This window comes from Larus michahellis, chromosome 1, assembly GCF_964199755.1.
Source record: "Larus michahellis chromosome 1, bLarMic1.1, whole genome shotgun sequence".
Classification (NCBI taxonomy): domain Eukaryota; kingdom Metazoa; phylum Chordata; class Aves; order Charadriiformes; family Laridae; genus Larus; species Larus michahellis.
This window is the reverse complement of record NC_133896.1, coordinates 30,053,473-30,077,149: the sequence shown is the minus strand read 5'-3', so window position 1 is coordinate 30,077,149 and position 23,677 is coordinate 30,053,473. Positions and strand designations below refer to the sequence as shown.

Below are 23,677 nucleotides of genomic sequence, written 5' to 3'. Positions count from 1 at the left end.
CTGCAGCAATAGCTAGTTTCTGTGAGCACTCAGCAGGGAGGTGTAACTTTTATTTAAATTGGAAGAAACTACAGCTAGAGATACACACTGTGTGTTTGAGAGATCACCTAGCAGAGCTTGATAAAATATGTATTCTTATTGTGAAGTCTCTATCTTATAATATTTAGATCCAAATTCACACCTGCATTGCTATCTCTGGCAGTACCTTATTTCCCAAGCAGATGCTCTGATTTCAGTAGTATTAATGAGTCCATTACCGTAACAAAAGGAACGTGGCCTGTGATTGTGCGCTCTTCACAGCAGTGTGACTAAGAGCACAGTCCTTCACACTATAACAGTCATAAAATTATATGATAATTTAGGTTGGAAAAGACCTTCAAGATCATTGAGTCCAACCGTTAACCTAGCACTGCCAAGTCCACCACTAAACCATGTCCCTCAGCACCACATCTACAAACGCCTACAGGGATGGTGACTCAACCACTTCCCTGGGAAGTCTGTTCCAATGCTTGTCAACCCTTTCAGTAAAGAAAGTCATGAAGTTTCTCTTCAAAGGAACATCTTTAAACAAACTACCTCCCCAGAGGATATAGCACCATTTATAAAAAGCTTTCATTGGAACTTCTCTTAAGTGATCATTTGTATAACATACTGTCTTTCTAGTCTCTTGCCTAGAGAGGATGAGAGTGAAGGACCAGAACTGGCAAGGCAGATGCCAACAAGAACCCCAAACTACAATATAAACTTGCCACAATCCAGCCCAGTACTGAAATACTTAAAGTTGAGACTACTTGTATGCTTAAGTCTTTGGATGAGAAACTTTGGACTTTGCCTTGTCAGGGCTTATGGCAGTGTTTTTTTTTTTTGTCCTGAACATCTTAAAAAAGCAGACACATACTGCTGTTAGTTCTGTTTTACAGACGGAACTGCAGAATCCATCCTCCACTGCACAGATGGATTCCTGAACAGAGGAATGATAGATTCAGGTGTCACTGCAGTCAAAGTCACTGCATGATCTTGTCCCACATTGCACAGTAATCTGCCTCTATCTTGAAGCTAGAGAAGTACTTTCTGCCTTAATTTCTTATGTATCAGAAGTGCTGTGACGGTAAAGACACAGAATTTGAAGAAAGAAGTAATATATTTTTGTTTTAGTTGGATGTAGTTGGAAAATGGATTTCCAACTACATTCCAACGGATGTAGTTGGAAAAAACATGCAAAATTTTGACCACCAATTCTTTCCTCAGGTTGGAATCAAAAGCAGCAAAGCTTGTGCCGATTCCTGATTGTGAATGGTTGTTCTATGTCAGTGATCCAAGCCATGCATTTAAATGGCTATGTAAATTATTTATGAGGGCCTTGTTAGTACAGGAGTTTATGATAAATTTAAAAAAATGCAGTGGTCTGACAGCAATAAAGACAGACAATTTAGCACCTGGGATACAGTGTCTGTTGGAGGGAAGGGTAGCAGGAGTTACAATATCAGAAAAGTCTAATGTGTCATAAAATGACCTGTCCTGAGTCCATAGCTTTTGGCATTTAATGGAGTTAGATTTTAGTCTTACTTTTTGAAGGCATTTTGCGTGTCTTGAATGTCTATAGAACTATAGGCCAGAGACGAAGTAATTGTTTAGGTAAAAGTGCTTACTAGCTGCAAGTATGCATTTTTCATCTTTTACTGATTATCAGTGTGAATTCTTGCTGATGCATAGTGCTTAAGCACTTCTGGAAAAAAAAAAATGGGTAATTTCTTCCCAAATATTGCTTCTTAGGAGAGGAACAGGCACATTTTTCTTTCAGGCACATTTTAAATTACTACCTCCTAGGTGAAAGTCTGAACTCCTCACAGCCTCAAACTGAGCATCATGAATGTGCAGGGCATTTTTCTAGGCTCCCAGTTACAAATTGTCATGCAAATGGTCAAATTTCTTTTGTATTAGCAGTTTGGTGTGCTGGTATATTTAAAGATGATCATCCTGGTATAAACAATTGCACATTCTTACCATGTTTTTTTGTTTGTTTGTTTGTTTGTTTGTTTTATTAGTTGGTTGGATTTTTTTATGGTAGGATCACCTATATAGTAGAACGTGTATTACTAAGAGCTGTAGAAGAGGTTTTTCCAGACAGAAAAAAGGGGAATTGGATTAAAACTGAATTTGATTTTATTAAATACGTTAAGTACTCCTGCAAAGCAACTACATTTTTGTTGCATGTAATTATGACCAGTAATATCCAGCTTCCATTTGCCATGCTTGAAGGTGATGTCCTGTAGAATTTTCCTAAAGCTATTCCACGGGAGGCTGCTAACTGCTGCAGTCATATCTGCTGCTAAAAATGTGCTTCCAAGAACTTGTCATCTAGCAGTACGTATGTTTGACAATGCCTGGTTGATCTCATAAGCTTCATGTGGCTTGCAGGGACAAAGAGTTTAGACTAAAAGCCTCTGTAATTTGGGTTCTACTTTGTATCGTTGAGGATATCGGTTCTTCCGATGGTTGTTTCACAACTAGTTTGGCAGTCTTCAGTAAAGTAATGGATTTTGGAGGGGAGCAGTTAGCAAGTCATAGAATATGGCAGAAAGAGTGGAGGACACATAGCTGTCAGAACATCTCACAAAAGATAAGAAGAGATGGGGGTCAGGAATTATTCAACAAATTATCAGTATTGTAAAATATTTTCCTGATATCAACCTATGGCATTTGATTCACTTACTTTTGTAGTGTTTTGGATTACCTTTTCTGTCTGTGCTCAATTATTTTATTCATTATGGAAAAAGAAAACTAATATAAATGTATTTTGTGATCTGTTTATTTTTTCCTCAAGTGACTTTGCCCTCTCATTCTCTGACACTTCGATGTGACACAGTATTCTAAAGAATTTTGGAAAATATTCATGGCTGAAATGTTTTGGGGTTGTTTTTTTTGTTGTAGCATCAACCATGAATTAATGGTAACAGCCCCAGCAATTCCAATGGGTTAGAAACTGGTGCAGGTGTTAAAGTAAATTACTCATTTCCTACCTTGTAACTTCAGTTTAAGCTTGACTTTCATTACTAGCTGAAAGTCTCCACTCAGAAAAATCTCAGAAGTTTTATGTAAGTTGTTGTAATCGCTATTCTCCCGTCAGAGCTCCAGCAATGGAGCAGAGGTAAAAGAGTGTTTGTGAGTGTCTGTAGGGACCTCTTGCTTTTGCTGTACTTGACTTGAACCACTGCTTTTAATTCCTCACCTGTGCAAGAGTTGCTTGCTGGCTCAGAAGTTCCCTGTAGCAGTGAATGATGCCAACATTTGATAAAAGGAGCGTCTACCTTGGAAAAGATTTGTTAAACTCTGTTGAGTAAACTGATAAAGCCGCAATGCTGAGTTAGTCCAAGCTCCCCGGCTGCCGAGCGTGATGGTGTAGGGGCAGACGGGAAGGGTGAGAGAGCAGAGTAGCAGGAGCACCATCTGTCTGGAGGATGCAGTGTGCTTCTCCTTCCCCCTCAGGCATAACTGTGAGTAGCAGCACACTGGGACTCCAGTAAGCAATTTGTATAAAGTGGGAATCTGGAGATACGCAGCCAAGTATTGCAGAACATTTTTTCCTCTCCTAGTAGAAATTAGGAAGCCACATTGGAATATTTTTAATAGGAGGTTGGGGGTGTTTAAAACCTTGCCATCTTAATGTTTGAACTGTACGTGTTATCTTTTGGTTTCCTATTAGATTGTTTCTAGTGCATTTGACAAAGTATGTAAACTACACGCAGACGCCTTCAAATTGCAGGTTGGCCAAACAGGGTCGGACGTGCTGCTGAGCGGAGAGAGGTGACAGCTACAAGTGCCAGAGGAAGCCCCGGTTCTTCCTGACGTGCTGTGGGATGTTGGCTGCCCGTGTGGAGCAGACAGATATCCTCACTTAATTGGGTCTCTGCTGAAGGGCGCTCACAAGATGCGTTATGCTCCATTTATCTCTTTCTGGAGTCAGCCCTGAAAAATAGGAATTTACATTTCTGGTAGTTGGTGTTTTGCATAACGCAGCAGGACGTGAGCGGATATGGCCTGGAATTCGAGTAGGCACTGCTGAGCATGACTCCAACGTGAAATGTACACCTTGTGGGACAAAAAAAAACAAACCAAAACAAAAAAGCCCCCGGATCTGCAGACTCGTAGCTGATGTGCAACAGCTACAGCTCCCAAATTGTGTGGTTGAACATGGGTCCTAGAAAGGGCTATGGCACGGTGCGCCTATCCCCTGCAGCAGTCGCTGGCCCTAGGCCAAACGTAACTCCTCCAGCAGGCATCCTTTCCACCCCACTGCCCCTTGCTGGGTACAGCGTGCGGCTCTTGCGGTAAAGAAGCCAACAGCACGTTTATTTGCCCAACGTCAGCCTTCTGACATCTCTCAGTGGGCAATGAGACGTGGTGCGGTAGGCCCACACCAGCCCATCCATGCTGCAGGGCACGTTTGGGCCTGCAATGACAATAGCTCAAGCCTTCCTCTTTTTTTTTTTTTTTTTTTTTCACCTTTCCTTTTTCTTTTTTTTTTCTTTCTTTTTTGCCTTCTATGGAGCTTATCCAACTGAATGTGTAGCTGAATGTGAATTTAGATGTAGACTGTGGGCAAGTTTGGGCCTTAATCCACACAAAAAAGGTACTAAAGGGTTAGGTGAGAAACACAAAGCTCTGCTGTTGCAGGCTCTAAAGAGATAAAGAGATTGAGAAAATCCCCTAAGACATTCAGTCAGGATCCCAAATGTCAGAAAGCAGACAGCAGCACCTCTACATTGCACAGAAAATAAATCCTTTACCAGTTATCAGTACTTAAAACACAAGTACAGGGTCGTGTACTGGCAGGCTGAAAATATGCTAAGTTTTAATCCAAACACCAATTCTCCCACGTCCCAGATGATTATAGCCTTTCCATCTGAAGTGTATAGTAACTCCACAGTATAACGACAGATGAGGAGAAGGCTGAAGTACTCAACAACTCTTTTGTCTCAGTCTTCACTGGCAGCCTCTCTTCCCACACCTCTGAAGTGGATGGACCACAAGATGGGGACTGGGGGAGCAAAGTCCCTCCCACTGTAAGAGATCAGGTTCGTGCCCAGCGGAGGAACCTGAACATACAGAAATCTATGGGACCTGATGAGCTGCATTCCAGAGTCCTGAGGGAATTGGCTGATGTAGTTGCCAAGCCACTCTCCATGATATTTGAAAAGTCATGTCAGTCAGGTGAAGTCCCCGGTGACTAGAAAAAGGGAAACATTGCACCCATTTTTAAAATGGGTAGAAAGGAGGACTCTGGGAACTACGAAGCTGTCAGCCTCACCTCTGTGCCTGGGAAGATCATGGAACAGATCCTCCTTGAAGCTATGCTAAGGCACATGGAGGACAGGGAGGTGATTCGACACAGCCAGCATGGCTTCACCAAGGGCAAGTCCTACCTGACCAACCTAGTGGCCTTCTATGATGGAGTGGCTACATCAGTGGACAAGGAAAGACCTATGGCTGTTGTCTATCTGGACTTCTGTAAGGCGTTTGACTCGGTCCCCCACAACATCCTTCTGTCTAAATTGGAGAGTTATGGATTTGATGGGTGGACTGTTCGTCAGATGAGGAATTGGTTGGATGGTCACATCCAGAGAGTAGTGGTCAATGGCTCAATGTCCAGATGGAGATTGGTGACAAGGGCGTCCCTCATGGATCTGCGCTGGGACCAGTACTGCTTAATGTCTTCACCAATGCCATAGACAGTGGGATCGAGTGCACCCTCAGCAAGTTTGCAGACAACACCAAGCTGCGTGGTGCAGTTGACACACCTGAGGGATGGGATGTCGTCCAGAGACTCAAGCCAGAGGCTCGAGAAGGGGGCCCATGTGAACTTCATGAGATTCAACAAGGCCAAGTGTAGGGTCCTGCACCTGGGTCGGGGCAACCCTGGGTATCACTACAGGCTCTGGGATGAAGGGATTGGAGTAGCCGTGCTGAGAAGGACTTGGGGGTACTGGTGGGTGAAAAGCTGGACATGAGCCAACAATGCGCACTCGCAGCCCAGAAGGCCAACTGTACCCTGGGCTGCATCAAAAGAAGCATGGCCAGCAGGTCAAGGGAGGTGATTCTGCCCCTCTACTCTGCTCTGGTAAGACCCCACCTGGAGTACTGCACCCAGCTCTGGAGCCCTCAGCACAGGAAAGACATGGGCCTGTTGGAGCGGGTTCAGAGGAGGGCCACAAAAATGATGAGAGGGCTGGAGCAACTCTCTTATGAGGAGAGAGTTGGGGTTGTTCAGCCTGGAGAAGGCTCCGAGGAGACCTTATTAAGTACAAACATTTTAGCAGAGCCTATTGTGATAGGACAAGGGGTAATGGCTTTAAACTAAAAGAAGGAAGATTTAGACTAGATATAAGGAAGGCATTTTTTACAGTAAGGGTGGTGAAACACTGGAACAGGCTTCCCAGAGAAGTGGTAGATGCGCCATGCCTGGAAACATTCAAGGTCAGGTTGGACAGGGCTCTGAGCAACCTGATCTAGTTGAAGATGTCCCTGCTTACTACAGGGGTGTTGGACTTGATGACCTTTTAAGGTCCCTTCCAACCCAAACTATTCTATGATATAACTACACTGATGCTGTTACAGCACCAGACAAAATTGCCTGCTGTGTGGTTTTGTTGTTGTTAGGAAAATTATGGTCAAATGTTGTAAAGTGTCTAGCCTAGCCTGTTGCTCTACACAAAACAGTGGTAAAAGCAATCAGTTTCTCCTTTTCCCTGATTTTATTATGTGCCATAGGTCCTTGCAGAAACTGCCAGGGCTCTTGTCATCGGTCCCGTATTATGAAAAACTCTTCTAGATTGCTCGCAATTAGACATGTAAAATTGAGTTTATCATTCTACTGGTCATTATGTGGTTACCCATAAACTTGCTCACTGATACTAGAGGTAAATCTGAACCTAAAAAGAAACAATATACAAATTCTGTTATATACATAATCATTTAAATAGCTGCGTTAAATCTCACTGTGGATTGTATTTCTTTCCATGCACCTTGTATAATACTAGGAGAATTTTAACGCAACGCAACTGGAGCACATACTGCCTTTGAAAAAACTTGCAATTTTTGTGAGAAACCACCCTCAAAACATACTAACTTCTGGTTTGTGTCAGCAGCACATTTTAATTTCGTATGTTGATTGTTACCAGTAAGGATAAGGAGGTATAATAACCTTATGTGATGGAATGATTGTTATTTTTTATCAGAATAACGGTGTCTGTTTCTTTTCTTAGAGAGAAATTCTAGAACAGCAACAGCGGGAGAGATACGACACGAGTTTTCGTAGTATGTGTATGTTCTGTGATCAAGAATTCACAGGAAACAGGTTTGTTTATTGACTTGTTTGCTTTTGTTTTATTTTTTTCATATCTGCTCGGCATCTTTGTTTATAGTATTAATGTCATCAAACCAATTAGTGCCTAATAGTAGATCTCAGAAGATAGAATTTGTTTTAAGGTATAGTTTAATTATTTCTTTCAAATACAGTGCTATTTTAAATAGACCCCTTCCCACTTTTCAATCCTTTAATTATTCCACTACAACTTTTTGTACCACCCAGTAAGCTCAAGTTGGGAACTGAACCATTTTGAAGAGAAACAGGTTTGTGGCCATTGTTTTAGTGGCAAGGAGAGCTGTTTAAGCCAGTATGAGCTATTAAAAAGTATTTCTATCCAGTTACACATTTTCCTGTTTAAACCTCATCAAACCAGTGTGAATTTAAAGACTGAATGAAAAAGAGGGGAAGAAAATTAGAGTGAGAATGGAGTGCTTTGCAGCATTGGTCAAGTGCGAGCGGGAATTGCATTCAAGTGCTTGCTCCAATGAACATTTGGTTTTACACAGTACATCCATTTCAGCTGGAGAGACTGAGTCTTATCCCCGAATGTCTCTTTGCATGGGTAGTTCTGGTACTCTGGAAAGGTAGAGGAACCTGGGGTCATGTCCCTGCAGGTCATCCCAATATTGTGTGTGTGTCCTGTTCTCTTTACTGCCCGGTGTGGTGAAGTTCAAATCATTTGGCCCCCAAGAACTTCATCCTCTGCTTACTCTTGGATCTCACAGAGTAAGTGATTTGAAAATCATGCCTGGACGGCGTTAAAGGCAAGGCTCAACAAGGTTAATACTTGGATGATTCCTTAGTACCCAAATGCAGAGTTGAGGCATATAGAGAAGTTAGGCACCTAAGGAATTAACCAGTGTACCTCTATTAGAAAAATAACTTAAACATCCATTTGGTTTCTTCGTGCGTATTTTTGAGTGCCGTTCTTGGTGCTAGTGCTTTGTAAAGCAATATTGCTGTAAAAGCATATCAGACACAAGCATTTCTGCTTTGTTAACCAGCATAGAGAAAACTGACAAATGGCTTTTTAGAATGTTTCTCAAGACAGTTGTTTGAAACATGTGATTTGCTTATTCAAGTTAATAAATGAGCCTTGCTAACAGTGAGGGTCAAAATAAACTGTACTGTAATTTCATTTAAAGGGTTATATTTCATGCATGCAGATTAAGCAGTTGAATTGTTCAGCAGAGCTGAAATTGAAAACTTCCTATTTCAGTAAAGTTGCATTCTTTTTTTTTCTGGCAGCAGCAGCAACACTATTATTGTTTATTTAATGTTGCCTTTTATGCATTTTTAGAGCAATTGGTGTATCTTGAGTCACAAATTTAATAATTCTCATGTATTTTTAAAAATATGTAATGTCCTTTTCGAACGTCTTTTGTAGGTCTGTCCTACTCAATCATATGGCAAGAGAGCATGCTTTTAACATTGGGCTGCCAGATAACATTGTGAATTGCTATGAGTTTTTGGCTGTATTACAGGAGAAGCTTGACAAGTAAGTAGGGTTTTTTGTGGGCTTTTTTTTTTTTAGTTTGACTTAGGTCATATTTCTTTTAACCTTGGAAATAAGCTGGGTTAAAATGAATTCAATATTCATGGTTAGTTAAGAAGAAACAAAGAGAGAATGTAAGTTTATTGCAAGTGCTCTTAGCAGGCTTTTTGTTGACTTGTTGAAAGCTAATTCATAATAATTCATAGTATGTGTTTGCTGGAAAAATGGAGTCACATGCAGTGTTTCAGTTGTTATGCATTGCACAGTTTCCATTGACATCAATAATAGCACGTCCCTTTTTCTCATAACCGTTAATGTTCTTCTTTCCCATCATAACAGTCCTTTTGCTAAACATCTCTTTAATCTCTGAATACAATAGTTCTTACGCCAATCTTTGTTTCCCTCTCTATATATCGGTAACGTGGGATGTTTGGTCTCTCCCTTCTCTACTGCTTACAGAGTACATCCCAGAGCACAAGGGGAAAGCCAGTGTATATGCTGCCTCAGAAACATGTAAAACTGAGGTGGATGAAGACGTTAAAAAGGGAATTTGGGAGAAGAACATGGTTAGCAAAGAGCAAGAAACTCTTCAGTTTGAGTTTCCCTTGCAAGTTTCTAGGTGCCCTTTATGGATTTCATAAACGGGACAATTTGAAGTATGCTGCAAATATAAATTGGGCTCTAGCAGAAAATGTACTTCCTTAAGAGTGAAACTGTAGCTTTAACAAGTTTATTAGATTTTAATACAATCTGTAATCAAAGACCGTAGGAGAAATTTGCCTAAACCTTAGGCTTAGTTATGAAAAGCCACAGAACACTGGGATTTGTGAAAACCGGGATATGTAAATTAGAGTCAATATCCTTCCAAGTAAATTTAGGATCCATTGGTTTGTATGTCTGGGGAAGAAAAAAAAAAAAAGGAAAAGCAATATGAAGGATGGGAAACCAACAGTGCTGTCTAATTTGGTCTTTGGCCTGACAAAGAATGGTCAGTCACAATAGATACAGGTTAACTTTTTCCAGAAATGAAGATGTATTAAGAAAGCCTTTTATGTTACCGTAGGCGTTGCCTAATGCACTGAGGTACCTTGCTCACTGATAAATGGCAGCTTTACTATTTATCAATAGGACCTGAGGGGTTTGCTTAGATGGAGGTTTCTCAAAGCCAGTCCTCTCTGTAGTTAATACACACACTGAAATTGCTTCCAAAGCAGTGAAAGGCCACTCCTCCTACTGCTAAGAAAAGACTTAATAGCTACGTTAGTAGAATAGTACCTGAAAATATTATTAAGAGGAGAAAAATCTTGTTTCAGGCAAATAGCATGGCTACATTGTGTATGCTGAGGAAAAGCATTAGGTACTCTTCCTGAGAATGCCTTTCACAAGTAGGGCAAACACTTTACTCTTAGCAGGTGGAGCAAAGCAGATATTAAAATTGATAGATGTATTCTGCCATCAGACCTGTGATTCACCAACACGGCAACATTTAGATTTTGAGGCTGCAAGCACAAGGAGAACTCAAAACTTAACAGTAAGCCTAAATGTTACAATAGTTCTTGGAAGGCAAAAAGATACTGAGAATCGTGAATTGCTGCTCCACACACACAAGAGCGGAGTGGGATCTGCGTGCACGTTTGCTGACAGAGTATGAGGGTTTTCAGGGTGTGGGTACAGACCTTCTAGGCACAATATTAATGGTTTCTGCTGGGGCAAATGCTTGAGTAAGAAAATAACTTTCTTCTTCAACATCTATATCTTAAAACCTGGGGAAATCACTGAAAGGCCTGACCCAGACACAGTTAAAATGCCTTCTGACTGTACAATCAAGCATGCTTTCATCTGTGAGTAAAGAGAAAAAAAAAAGTGATCATTTTAATTCAGAGCCACCACAATTTTTTTTAATATCCGTGGGTTTTGTGTCTTAGAGTGCTGATGTTTTTCCCTCCCATCGAATTGTTTTTCCTGCTCGCCAGCATCTCCAATACAAGAATATAATGCCACAGTTAAAACGTTTTTATTTCATGAGAAATTATTTTCTGGGGTTTTTCCCCATCCCTCTGCAGAGATAATTTTCAAACAGCCAAAGAAACTGTCTCCGTCTTGGTAGGATATATAAGCCATCACTTACAAGAAAAATGTTTTAGCACTTCGGCTAACTGGAGGCTCAAGACATACATCTGTTAAAACAAGGCTGTTGGTGTAAGCTCAGGGCTCTGATACATCTCTGCCAGAAAAATATGACCGTCATCTATTTCAGGGCGAATCACCCATTTAGGCTGAAATGCAGATTACTGTCCTCCCAGGCCACCGTCTGAGTCAAGAGACTTGACTTAATGCTTTATAGGTTCAACTTTCAGTTGTCAGTTGATGATCCAGTGGAGAGAACAATTATTTTACAGTACTCATAATAGAGAATTTAAGACAGCTTCCATTTTGTTTTAATCATTCTGGAAGACATACTTTGGCAAAATTATCATTTGTTAATGAATGCTTTCACCTTCTCAAGTAATGTGTGTATATATATATAAAAAATAATTTGTGTGTATATATACGTGTACATTTATGTATGCATGTATTTACATATACATGGATTATTACATATATATACACACGCGTGTGTGCACATATGTATGCATGTGTGTATATGAATTTATTTGCTAAATTTGATTTCTCAGGATTTCAAAATCCATTGATCACCCTGGCAAACTTCTATTTAGCCTCTCTGTTGAGTTAGAAGTATAAAACTTCCTGTTTAGCTAATTTAAATTGTTTTTAAAGATATGTAGCACATTCAGAGTTCAAGTGTTTTTTCACTCTAAATTACAAAGAACCGGTTACTGGTGGATTGGATGCCAGTATAAGTGCATGCTGAATTAAGAGTTCACATGTTCACCAATCAGCGGCCCTCGCATGCCCTGGTAGGACGGTTTTGGGTAATCAGACTTTTCTTCCACTTGGCATGTGGGGCAAACAGTAAACTTTTTTATTATCCATATTTTCATTTTATGGCATTTTTGTCATCTCTGTGTTTGATTGACTCTACTGTGATCTAAGATCATCTTAGATCGAATAAACTTTCTTTTTCAAATAAACTTTCTTTTTCATTTAGCTTGCTCTCACATGCTTAGGATTAATTTTACTGTATATATCTCCAGATTATTTAAAGAGATTATCATGTATTATTTTCATTTCAAAGTATTGACCTGTTTACCTTTTTATCTTAGTTTGCAGTGTTTATACTGTGAAAAAGTCTTCAGAGACAAAAACACACTTAAAGATCACATGAGAAAGAAGCAGCATCGCAGAATCAATGCCAAAAACAAAGAATATGACAAATTTTATATCATTAATTACTTGGTAAGTGGTTCTATGAATAATTAGTAAATTGACTAAAGCAATACAGACAATATCTTGTTAAAAGTGAGTAATTCCAAACCAGCAATTAGTACAAAGGTCAAAAATCAAGTGAAGGACTCTTAAGAAAATATGCTCATTTATGGTATGATATTCTGGATAATTGTTAAACTAAGGAATAGTAAACATCTGTTGTTGAGAATTGATTTTGAGAGACGCAAGAATGCAGCTTGAAGAGATGCTAATCATCATGTCATTAGTGCTCAGTCTCTGCTTTAATAACCAAAAGGGAAAATGAAATAGAGTAATGAACTAAATGGAGGTCTAACTTGAATGCTATTGGCTTCGAGCTCATTTTTTACAAACCTTAAGCTGGAAGTACTGTTCAGAGTTTAAATTAAATGCAAAGAGGAGGAAAATGAAAGATACATAGATGAAAGAAAAAGTAAGTGTTCGGTTTTAGCCTCCAGGTAGGTGTATGTTGCTAAGTATTAATATTTTTTCTCTCAGACCTTTGAGAGTGTATATGCATGTGTGTGTAACAGATTTTCACTTGCTGTCTTCAACTTGTGAATACAGGAGCTGCTTCAAAAGCTGCTACATTCTGTCCCAGAAATAACTATATTTCACCTGAACTAGTCTTTGTGCTAGTGTTAATACATGTGTTAATATCCATGTTATAAATAGGCATCCTTGACTGATTTACCTACTCTTTCCCTTTAATTTCTCTCCCTGGGTTTTACTCTAATAAGAGTATGGTTACTTTTATTAGAGTAAGAACAAAGAGTTGTATGGTTAATGCTCTGCCAAGTCCCTTCTACCCAAGATGGAGTGAATTCCTTCTGTGATCCTGTATACTTTCCTTCCAAAGATCAATGAGGCCTATATTTTCTTTTCTAAATATTCAAATATCACTGTTTTAGAAACTGACCTGTATGTGCTGCACAGTGGGGAAAAAGTTATGAAGTTTTGCTGGGTAGATGTTCTCAGCTCCTCAATAGAACTGAGCATTCACTTCTTCCTTGCAAGTTAACAGACTTGAATTTAATGTTGTAATTGTCGTAAGTGATTTTAATAATTTTGTTCTTCTCTGCTGGTCCTGAAGGTAATCTTACATTTTCAGAACTTGACACCCTCTTTGAATTACCTTCTATGTCTAATTTGCATTCATTATTCAGGTTTGAATCTGTCCCAGCTTTGATCAGGAAATTGAGCTAGATGACTGCCCAGGAGCACAGAGAACCATGTGATACTCCTTCAGAAATTTGGGAGACGTGCAGGGAAGTTGTAAGATCAGTGCAGGCACACATAAGATCAGTGCACAGTGGCTGTGTCATGTTAATAATCAGAATATGCCAAACTAAATGTAGCAGCAAGACTAATATTTGTTTACCTAACCTCTTTTCCCACTCTCTTCAGTTGCTCCAAAACTGGTGGCCTTATCCATGCTCTCTACTGTGGCCTGTACGCTTCCTGAACCATGTCCAAACATTGTCTGGGTAGTGCTGCTGGCATGGCCATGGAACATGCAAGCTGCTAAACAGTATGGGCAATCACAGGGCAGTGCTCAAGTCAGGGCCTTGGTCCTCTTTAGTTATTGCTGGTATACTGGGCAGGACTTTGCAGAATGACTTCTTATGCCAGCCTGAACCAATTAAGGTATTGATCACTTAGCAGCATCACTTAGCAGCATCACTTCGAGATGTATTTTTCGGATCCTTGCTATTACAGACAGAGAATAGTAAATATAATTCAAATAAGATATGTCAAACCACCAAAATGTTTCAAATTGGGCAGGGGCATCTGCGTGTGCAAGGTTTGTACCAGTGTGCTGCCAGTGCTGCTTTTGGGACATACTTTGCACGGTCACAATTCTTTGTCTGGCTCTGTATATTCTGCTACAGCCGTGGTTTTTTTCCACACGTTTTCAATTGCCTTTCACTACATTTTACCCAATGGACTGTTTCTGTCTTTCTGATCCTTTGAACTGTAGCCATATCAGAACTTCTGACATTTCTTCTTTTAAAGAAAGGAATTTTTTTTGGAATAAAGGATTAAAAACAGACTAAAAACTCTGTCTTAAACACTTATAAAAGATTGCTATAAAATGTGTATTTGCACACTGATGTTGCATGAGATTACACTTTTCATTAACGTGAAATTTTTAGAATAGATCCTATGTAGTACAAAGTGTTTGTTTTCAAAATAGCCTTTGGTAAACACTTTATTTTTGCACAAAGGAGAAAAAGAATAAAGGGAAGGACTTTGATTTGTTCACTGTGGGTTCAATAGATGGGCCTTTACATGTAAGGAAAAATAACATTATTCTCTACTGCACGTATGTAGTCTACAGTGGATTATATTAATGTGATAGATTCAGCTTGAGAAAAAGAATCCTATATTCAGTGAATTCTAGACATTATGCAAGGTCTGCTTTCTGTAATGACTTGATGTAGTGATTTTGCTTCCTCTCCCCCAGTACCTCACAATTTACTAGACGATTTTTTTTTAATGTGTACTATCAAGCTTTACTGACTTATCAATGAGCCTTAAAAATTTGTGCTTTGCATTGCTCTAAATGTCCAGGGGAATTATACAATTTCACAGACAGAGACATGGATTATATATCTTATCTGAAATGACAGAGGTACTGTTTCAAAATATATTACTCAATTCATCTTGACCTAAAGATGTAGGTGTACAATTTACCTATTTTTTGTATGTTTTCACGGAAAAGTTTGAATTTTGAGAATGTAATAAAGATCTTTCTATACCAGTTTGATCAAGTTTGTTTTGATCGCAGAGACTGTAAGACTAAGTAGGCCTTTAATGATAATCATCAATACTACTATAGTCTTATCCACCTTACTTTTAGGATGTGCTTTTCTATCAGCAGCTAAGATCTTAAGCTATTTAATTGGATAGGTCTTTAGTACAACCATCTTACAGACATTATTGTCCTTTTTTTATAATTTTCCGTTACATATTATCTTCACCAAGCACTGCATAAAATAGTCTTATTAAGCTGGAACTGGCAGTTTCCTTTATTTTGTGGCTTTTGTTCTGAGAGGCTTTAAGGGCTTTTTGTTCAGATGTCCTGAGAACGTCTGCTGAATTGCCTCATGATCTTCTGGCCAGTTCTTACTTGTGTTTTTAAGCTGATGGCAAAGCTCCCGTTGATGTCATTTAAAGCAGTAGGCTTGCCTGCTGCCTTCCTTTCCCTCCATTCTGCTTTTGGCTTCGCTTGAGTTTTTAGTGCAGTTGTAAGAATCTGTTTTCATAACATAAGTTACGTTTTATGTCTGTGTGCTGGTAGTTCCCTCCCCTAAATTTCCTATTTGGCATAGCAATGAGTAATATAAGTGTTAATTCCTTTTGGTATTCTGCGCCTTTCTATGACTTCTGTCATGACCTACAAGCTGCTTCAATTTGTCTACCCCGATATTATTGACATGTTCTGTTGCTCACAAGTTAGTGTTAAAATAAGAGTACTACATGTGATTTTTAGTAGGAGTGGAAGCTTTTGTTATCATGAGCATGTATAATAGATTTCTTTCATCAGGAAGTATCAGAAGTTTATTATTAGATAGTTACATTGAATTAGAGTGGGAGTTTTGCAATTATGCAAATGACTTGAAAGGCCATGGGGTCACTTCCCCAGTGGATTTGGAGGTCTTTTGTCAGTATTGTGTAAGTATGGAAGATGATACCAATCCTGTTTGGAAAGGCTTGAAGTATAAATTGAAAAAGAACAACTGATAGTAAAGGGTGAAGAATGGAGCAACAATGCATCCAACGTATATATAGGTTACGTTATTTTTCTTCTCTCCAAAAAATCTTCCAACCTGATTTTCTTGTTTCTGCGCCTGTGTTAGATTGTGGCCCCATGACTCACCTTCCACAAAGAGCCAAGTAAAAATGGAGAGGGAAGAACTTTGTAGTCTGTGGTGACTGCTGGAGGCCATAAAAGAACAGAAGGCAGTACTAAAACTCTCTTATTCCCAGCCCAAGGAACTGAGGTGGACCCAGACTGACGGGGCCTTCCCTTCTGTGTTCACCTGATTGTTACCAGCAGCACTTTAAGGATGGAGTGTCCATTATAGGAAGCCCTGATGTTTATTTTCAAATTGACTAATAGCACATATATATATAGTAATGTAGCACCACTATAATGAATGCACTTACGACTAAGTTAGATGGCTGAAAATGATACCTCTTACTTACTAGAAAACTTGTTTCATAAAGCCTTTACTTTTCCTCAAAGATAAAATATGTTTTCTCCTATTGCCAAGCCCTAAATCATCATTATTATCTGTTGGGGGCCAGAGGAAGAACGTTTTATTGTTGGGACCACTATTTGTATTTAGCCTGACTTAGGCAGTGTGTATTTTGTAAAATAGTAAAGAAAAATCCTTCCTCAGTTGGCGATAGTTCAAGACTTAATAAAATCCCCCAAGTGGGGGAATGCTCCATATTAAAATTCATCCAATGTCTATTAACTAATGCTGGGGTAAGACCATCTCTTCTACCTGAAAAGCATCTCGAGCTCTGCAGCAATCTGAAACAATTGAGATGATCACAGTAAGGCAGGTGAGAAGATGGGTGAGAGGAAATTTGCAGGGGAAAGCAGCATCTGTCTGAGCTCCACAGGCCTGGAACTGCATTTGCATGTAGTTCAGTAACTGTTCTTTTGGGAAAACTGCTTGAGATACCAGCTGCTGTTTCTAGTTTCTCCCATCTCAGCACTTCTTCTCAAGTTGAGGTATGTTGCCTCAGTGAAGCACACAGACCTTCTCCCTGTAGAACCCTTAAAACCGTGCTCAAGTTGAGAAGATAAATTGCCTGCGAGTCAATTAATCTCTGTGCGCTTAGACTTCACGTTGGAAGAGGAAACCAAACCACACACATTTGCCTGTCTCCTCACTTTTTTATTCAAACCTCTTCTCTGTGAGGTACACAGGAAGTATTTTTTTTAAAAAAGTTGCTTTTCCTCGGGCATCTAGCAAGGCCTGCAGTTTTTTTTAATTATGCGGTTCTTACTGCTTGAACTATTAATGTCAAGTCTAGTTTTTTCTCTAGTTTTGCTAAGAATTTCCTGGGAATCTCTAGAGATGATTTCTGGGAGCTCTTGCATCTTGGATGAAAGAGCAAAGGAAGTTCAATATGTAACAAAGGCACCTTTGGTCTCAGATGCCCATCAAGCTGTAGAATTGAAAAAGTGTTTTAAAAAAAAAATTATAAGAAGTGAAAGAGCTTTAAGAACGTTTCGAAGAACTCTTTCCCGCCGAATTGCTCAGCTTCAGTCTCTCGGCAGTTTCATCACAGTGTCCCTGGTTATCCATCCACCAAGAAATTTTCCAGTGATACAAGACCTGATTAGCTTTTTCCTTTTTTTTCTCCTCTGAATAAGGAATGGGGGGATGAGGGAAACAGAGACCTCTTACAAGATCCATCTCTGCCTGCTTTGCAGAAACACCAGAAAGACACGGCAACAGTAACAAAGCTTGTGCATGCTTTTCCCTTTTCACCTTTAATTAAAAGGTGAAACTTAATATTGGCTGCTGTTCTGAACATACTCTTTTGTGCGCGTATACTTCACGCTGGTAAGGGGAAAAATTGTGAGAATTTATCTTCATTTTGCAGTGGTTGTGAGCCGCTATCCTCTCATTAAGGTGGTAACATTAACAGCCATAGAAAACTAGTGTGCAGCTGGGAGAACATGTGGTGAGAGGTGTTAATGGCTTCATGTTATCTCACAGTAATGGTGACATTAACGAGCCTCCCCTGTAACTCAGAGAGTTTACTCACTACCGTGTAGCATCACTGAATTAATTACTGAATTTTCATTCTATAATATATGATGACATTATGTTTAGAGCTGTCTAGGGACATTTGTTTATCATTTACCTGATAGACGCTAACAGCTTTGAAAATTCTCGTTAAATCATTAAATGATGGATATCTTTTCCTTTTTTTTTCCAAACAATGACAAAGGCAATAATAACACTTGTTACTAAGGATATTATTAAATATATTTATCAGAGAGGATATTTGAATGAAATAAATGAAAGAATGATCATTTTATTAGCTGCCTTTTTTTAATGAAGACAAGATCGTCAACTGTGATCTTTGTGAATCCTTCACAACCATCAAAAGTATGAGTTCAAAAATACTATTTCGGTTACTAGTTAGGTTGCTCTGGTTTATTTTTAAAAGCAGGAAGAATGAGAGGAAAGAAAAACACTAGCTAAAGATCACTGCTGGTATTTCAGTAGAGCGCTTCGGCTTTTTATTGCCTGTTATTTATATCGCAGTCATGCTGAGAGTGCTTGCCATTGTGCTGAATGCTGCGCAAATGTATTGTGATATACTTTGTGCTGAAGGTCTTTAAGCTATAAATAAACAACACAAAAGGTAAAAGGAGGAGTAGAACACCATGTGTAGATGTGCTTAACATTCACTCCTGAGAAGGGGATGGAAGAGAAACCGGAGTCTAGCTCAGAGATCTGTGCCCTGGCTCATACTGCCCTTCTGGAGTACTCTCCAGCTAGGTTTACACCATGTGTTTTTACTGACATAACCTTGTACAAGGTACAAGCACTGACTGCTGTGGCTGTGCCAGCTAAAGTCTCAGGTGCGATAGCTGCGGTGTTTAAGAGCAAGGTAGGCAGGTTGGATTGAGCAAGTGCGATGGCAAACTGGAGGCAGTGATAACACACCCACTTCGGGAACACCTTGGTGGTGTTGCAGCAGTCTAGTTTTGCACATGGTTGGATCCTCTCCTTGAAAGCTCTGTGCCAAATCATCTTTCCAAACGTAGGGTGGGGAATGGCCCATTAAAAGACAAAACGAATTGTTATTTTAAAAATTATTACTAAAGCAGTGTTGTATGGCTACCTTTAACTCACTGAAATACCAGCGTAATTCAAAATAAGATGTTGATTGTGACTTCCCAGGTGTTCATTCAGTTGATATATAAAATGTGACGTGAATCAGGAAATGGTTTTTCTTTTTCTTTTCTTTTTTCTCCTCAGGAATTTGGAAAGTCCTGGGAGGAAGTGCAGTCAGAGGATGACCGGGAATTACTGTGTAACACAGAAGAGTAAAGTTACTTATGTGGCCATTATAAAGACTTGCAAGACCATTATTGTTGACAGTAGTTACAGGGAAAATGTTGTGCATAGTTAGTATACAGTTAAAAATCATTTAAGCCAATTAAATCAACTCTAAATTGTTCTCATCAAAGACACTTCTCCACAATGAGGGCTGTAAATTTCATATTTCAACCGCAAGCCTATCTTTCATTTGCCTTTTGGGCAAAATGGTGATTTCTTTTTACTTTTGTGGTAAAAAACGGTCGAATGGGTTTTGCTTAAATTTAAAAATCAGGAGTAAGCAACAAAAGTGTCAGCATGAGAAGGAAATGGTATAAAAAAGTCTGATAATGGGATTTCAAAGGAAGGTTTTCAACAGTGCCGATTTAGGACAATATCCACCTCTCTGTATTCTTCTGTGGTGCAGGCCCTCAAATCACTGCAGAGGTGGCTTCCTTGGCCGTAAAGAATAGAATAAGCAGGAAGTAATTTGTGGGTAACAGGGCCCCTGACCTTCCTGGTTCTGTCTGTGACTTGAGCTTAATTTTACTTAATTATACCTGGTTGCAATAATATTTCTATCTCTTACCAGTATTCGAGTTCTGAATAGATGTGTTGGTAAAGTATTTTCTGTGTGCGTGTCTAAACATAGCATAAATTAGTGTCTCTTTCAGGAATAATAATATTTGATAAGTAAATAACACTTAGAGTGAACTCTGCCTGATGATTATGTCTTTGGCTGGTGTAATGAAAGATTAGAAAGGTATAAGAATTTTAAAAGACCTTATAAAAATAAACACTGAACGCAGTATTTGGTGAGTTGCTAAACTGGATAGAAATTCAAGTTAAGATCCTGTTTGTTAGTGCAGGCAAATTCAAGTAGGACTCACTGCCTGTCTGCACAGTAAGACAGGCAGTCTTACTGTGCCTGTCTTACTGTTTAAAAGTAAGTGCTTAGTTATTCTTGAATTTGTAGGTTTTTTAGACTGTAAACCAGATTCTAATCACGTATCCAGCTGTAAATCCACGCTGTCTCTTCCACCCCTTTAAATTATTCAGTTTCTCTGGATTTAGTTCTAGTGCTGTGAATGCAGAATCTAAAATGCCTTTTTACAAAATATCTCTTCTCTTTTCCACAATTAAATGAATCTTTTTGACTCTTAATCGTAAGAGACTGGTCTGACTGGGAAGAGCATCCGGTGTGTGCAGTTTGCCTGTTCTGTGAACAACAAGCAGACACCACCGAGAAACTGTATCTTCACATGCAGGTAAGACTTGTTTTAAGTATCAGTTCTTTCATCACTTTGAAATTAAGAAGTAAGATTGTAGCATCTTTGTTAAGATCAAATCAGCTGCTGCATTAGAATGCCCTCTTTAGTGCAGAACTAAAATACTGCATGCATTTCCAGCATCTGTTCTCTAAAACATGCAGAGGATTAAAATTTTACATTGAGAGTACAGACAATAAAGAGGTAGCGTCTTTAATATTACAGTGACTTGATGATTTAATACATTTGATGGTTGGCATCTGTGTTTCAGTTTTAATAAGCTATTTTACAGAATACAAAAGTTTCTTGTGAAACAAAAGTTCTGGGGGTTTGTTTCATGTATGTGTTTGCATGTCTATATGCATATGTCTGTGTCAGTCTATGAAAAGCTGAACTGTTTTTAACTTGGAATAGTAGAAGCAGTGGAAATAAGATATTTTATTCTTTCCGGGTTTTTTTTTCCTACAGAAATCACATGGATTTGACTTTCCTAAAATAAAATCAGAGCATGGTGAGTAAGAGATACTGTAATTGTCAGCATTTGCCACTAGTGTGGAGAAAACCACATCATAATAATAGTGGAAAACAACTGTATCAATTTGATTTTTGTTCAGACATTTAATTTTTCCACTATGGAAACTGTTTCTGTCAGCCTACAAAAGAACACCAAGAACGCTTTATTTTTCTGGAACTGTTGTTAGTGCTAAGGATGTGTGATATTTTCTTTAAAACCATTGGATTCTCTTGCAGAGTAGCTTCTACAGATATTTACTCTATGACTCCCAGGTCTGGCTGCTGGAGCCCAATAACAATAATAATAATAATAAAATTGTTGTTGTTGTTCTCAAGACCTGCTTGTAAGGTAGAAAGCTGTGCTCTAAGCTATGTTTGGCCAATGTTTGCATTCTGAAAACTGAGAGGAAGAAAGATGTTTGCAAATTTTACATTAAAGGAAGGGCTAGTTCCCCTGCAGCTGGGAAGAAGCATTTGTTCAGTTAATTTGCTAAGTTACAACATTCAGGCAGTGCTGGTCTTCAGTAAACCCATCTGAATCTTTATACTTAATCCAAGAAAGCATTTGTAAATTAAGTCTTATGTTCCTTAAGTGCTTGTTCGCTACCATCTCTCCCAGGCCTGAACTTTTATCAGCAAGTAAAGCTAGTGAACTTCATCAGAAGAGAAATCCATCATTGTCGTTGTTACAACTGCCAGGAGAAATTTCAGTCTAAAGAAGGATTGATAAGTCATATGGAAGAGACCAAACACGTTACATTCCTGCCACCCAGGTCTACGTGGGATCAGCCACAGTAAGGGCACACATATTTCTTTCAGCATTTATGCCGTTACTTGATAATGTCTGTAAAGCAGTAAGTCGAAACTTCTGGGGTTTGCCAGCACAACACTGGCCTGAGCTCTCCAGCTCTAGTGGCCCAGATAAAATAATGAGTGGTCTCAAAACTACTCAGAATTATAGATCCTTGTACTGTCTGAAGCTAAAACGAACATATGATACTGCTCTTCTAGTTGCATCCAGGATGCACTGCCCCCATAAATTGTGTCTGCACTGCCAGGTCAGCATGATAGAGAAGTTTATTGTTGCAAAATTGTCTTTTGCCTGTATTTGCAGTTGTGCTGTCAACAGTGAAAGGTGTACGTGGTGCACTCAGAGCACTTTCCCTCCTGGTGGAACCAAGGTTGAATCTGTGCACCAAGGTGACATCTTGAATGCCTGCTTGTGGGCACAAGATTCTTCCAGCCGTTAGCTCTCTAGGGAGATGCAAATCATGCCTGGGATGGGCATCTGGCACGTATTTCCTTGCTAGTAAAGATATAGCCTGTGGAATATCTCCGGATATATAGTTGTAGAAACAAACGCCCTTCTTTTGCATGTCTAATATAGATATATGCATAATGCCTACCTAACTTTAAGCATCAAAACAGATTGGTTGTTTACTTTTAGTTTTCTCCTTAGCAAATAGAGAGTGTAACATAACACTAATTCAGATTGTAAGTAGGCTGAATACGTCTGGGAGATGATGCCATAGGTGGTAAAGCACCTATATTGTAACTCAAACATCTCAGTTCAGCGTTTGTTGTGGGACAAATCTGGATCTGTGGCCTCAGTTGTGACACATACAGGTGAAGAAATAGGGCGAAGGACTTGTCTGTTGCCAACTCCCCTGTGTTACTCTTCTAAGATGTACATGCTAGTTGATTTCTTGGGTGTGCTGTTTACTCTCATTTCAGACAACCAGGCTTTCTCATTTTTTCTTTTTTAAAATCTGATTTCATAACATATTTAAAAAAAAAAATATTTGACTATCTAGTAACTATGCCTTGTCGCTTTCAGGTATTATTTTCCTACCTATGAAAATGATACGCTCCTGTGTACGCTGTCAGACAGTGAAGATCTGATAACTGAGGATCAAAGTGAAGATATCCCTGTTGTAAGTGAAGACATATCCAATCTAAAAGCTCTCAAACAGAGCAGTGTTTTAAACCAGCTCCTGCATGAAGAGAACAAGAGTCAGGAGAAATTTTGACCATGAATTACAGTTGCTGAACTTTGAGTGTTTCTTCTGCAAGACAAAAAAAACCAAAAACGTTCTTTCACAAATATTGGAATACAGTTTAACTCATAAATGATAAATAAAATGTAAGTGTAAACTTTTTTGGTTTATCTTCCTTTAAATTCTAGCTTTATTTTAAAATTAAATACTGGATTTTCTGTTTGGCTCTCTGAATACTTCTAGTATTATTTACAAATAGGATTTTTCATCTTTTTTTTTTTTCCTGAATACATCAGAATCAGAGTTCTATTTTAAGGCCATCTTGTGAAAGGCACAATCAATTGAGACAATACATGAGCCCATGAGTGAATCTTCTATGTGTTACTGCTGTTAGGGTATGGAAAAGAGCCTGAATTTAATTCTTGGTGTGTTACATAAAGCAAATTTTTTAACCTTAGACCTTCTTCAAAGTGAAAACAGATCTGTATATCTCTATTATTCATCATCAATATATAAGATATATGGTGCCTGTTCTGAAAACTGTCTCAGATACACCAGTAAAGCCCATGGATATCTGACTACATGGAAAG

The 23,677-nt window shown here is 39.0% G+C and overlaps 1 protein-coding gene across 1 annotated transcript in view; it reads left to right on the top strand.

Moving 5' to 3' along the window:
• The window catches only part of ZNF277 (zinc finger protein 277), a 58,292-nt gene extending 34,973 nt beyond the window's left edge, over nt 1-23,319 (top strand). The window contains exons 5-12 of the mRNA XM_074607276.1: nt 7,263-7,354; nt 8,754-8,864; nt 12,086-12,218; nt 19,250-19,317; nt 20,481-20,577; nt 21,046-21,088; nt 21,710-21,884; nt 22,928-23,319. Of these exons, the coding sequence (XP_074463377.1) occupies nt 7,263-7,354; nt 8,754-8,864; nt 12,086-12,218; nt 19,250-19,317; nt 20,481-20,577; nt 21,046-21,088; nt 21,710-21,884; nt 22,928-23,120 (912 nt within the window). The 3' untranslated portion in view covers nt 23,121-23,319. The remainder of the gene's footprint in view (nt 1-7,262; nt 7,355-8,753; nt 8,865-12,085; nt 12,219-19,249; nt 19,318-20,480; nt 20,578-21,045; nt 21,089-21,709; nt 21,885-22,927) is intronic.
• The last annotated feature ends 358 nt before the right edge of the window (nt 23,320-23,677 follow it).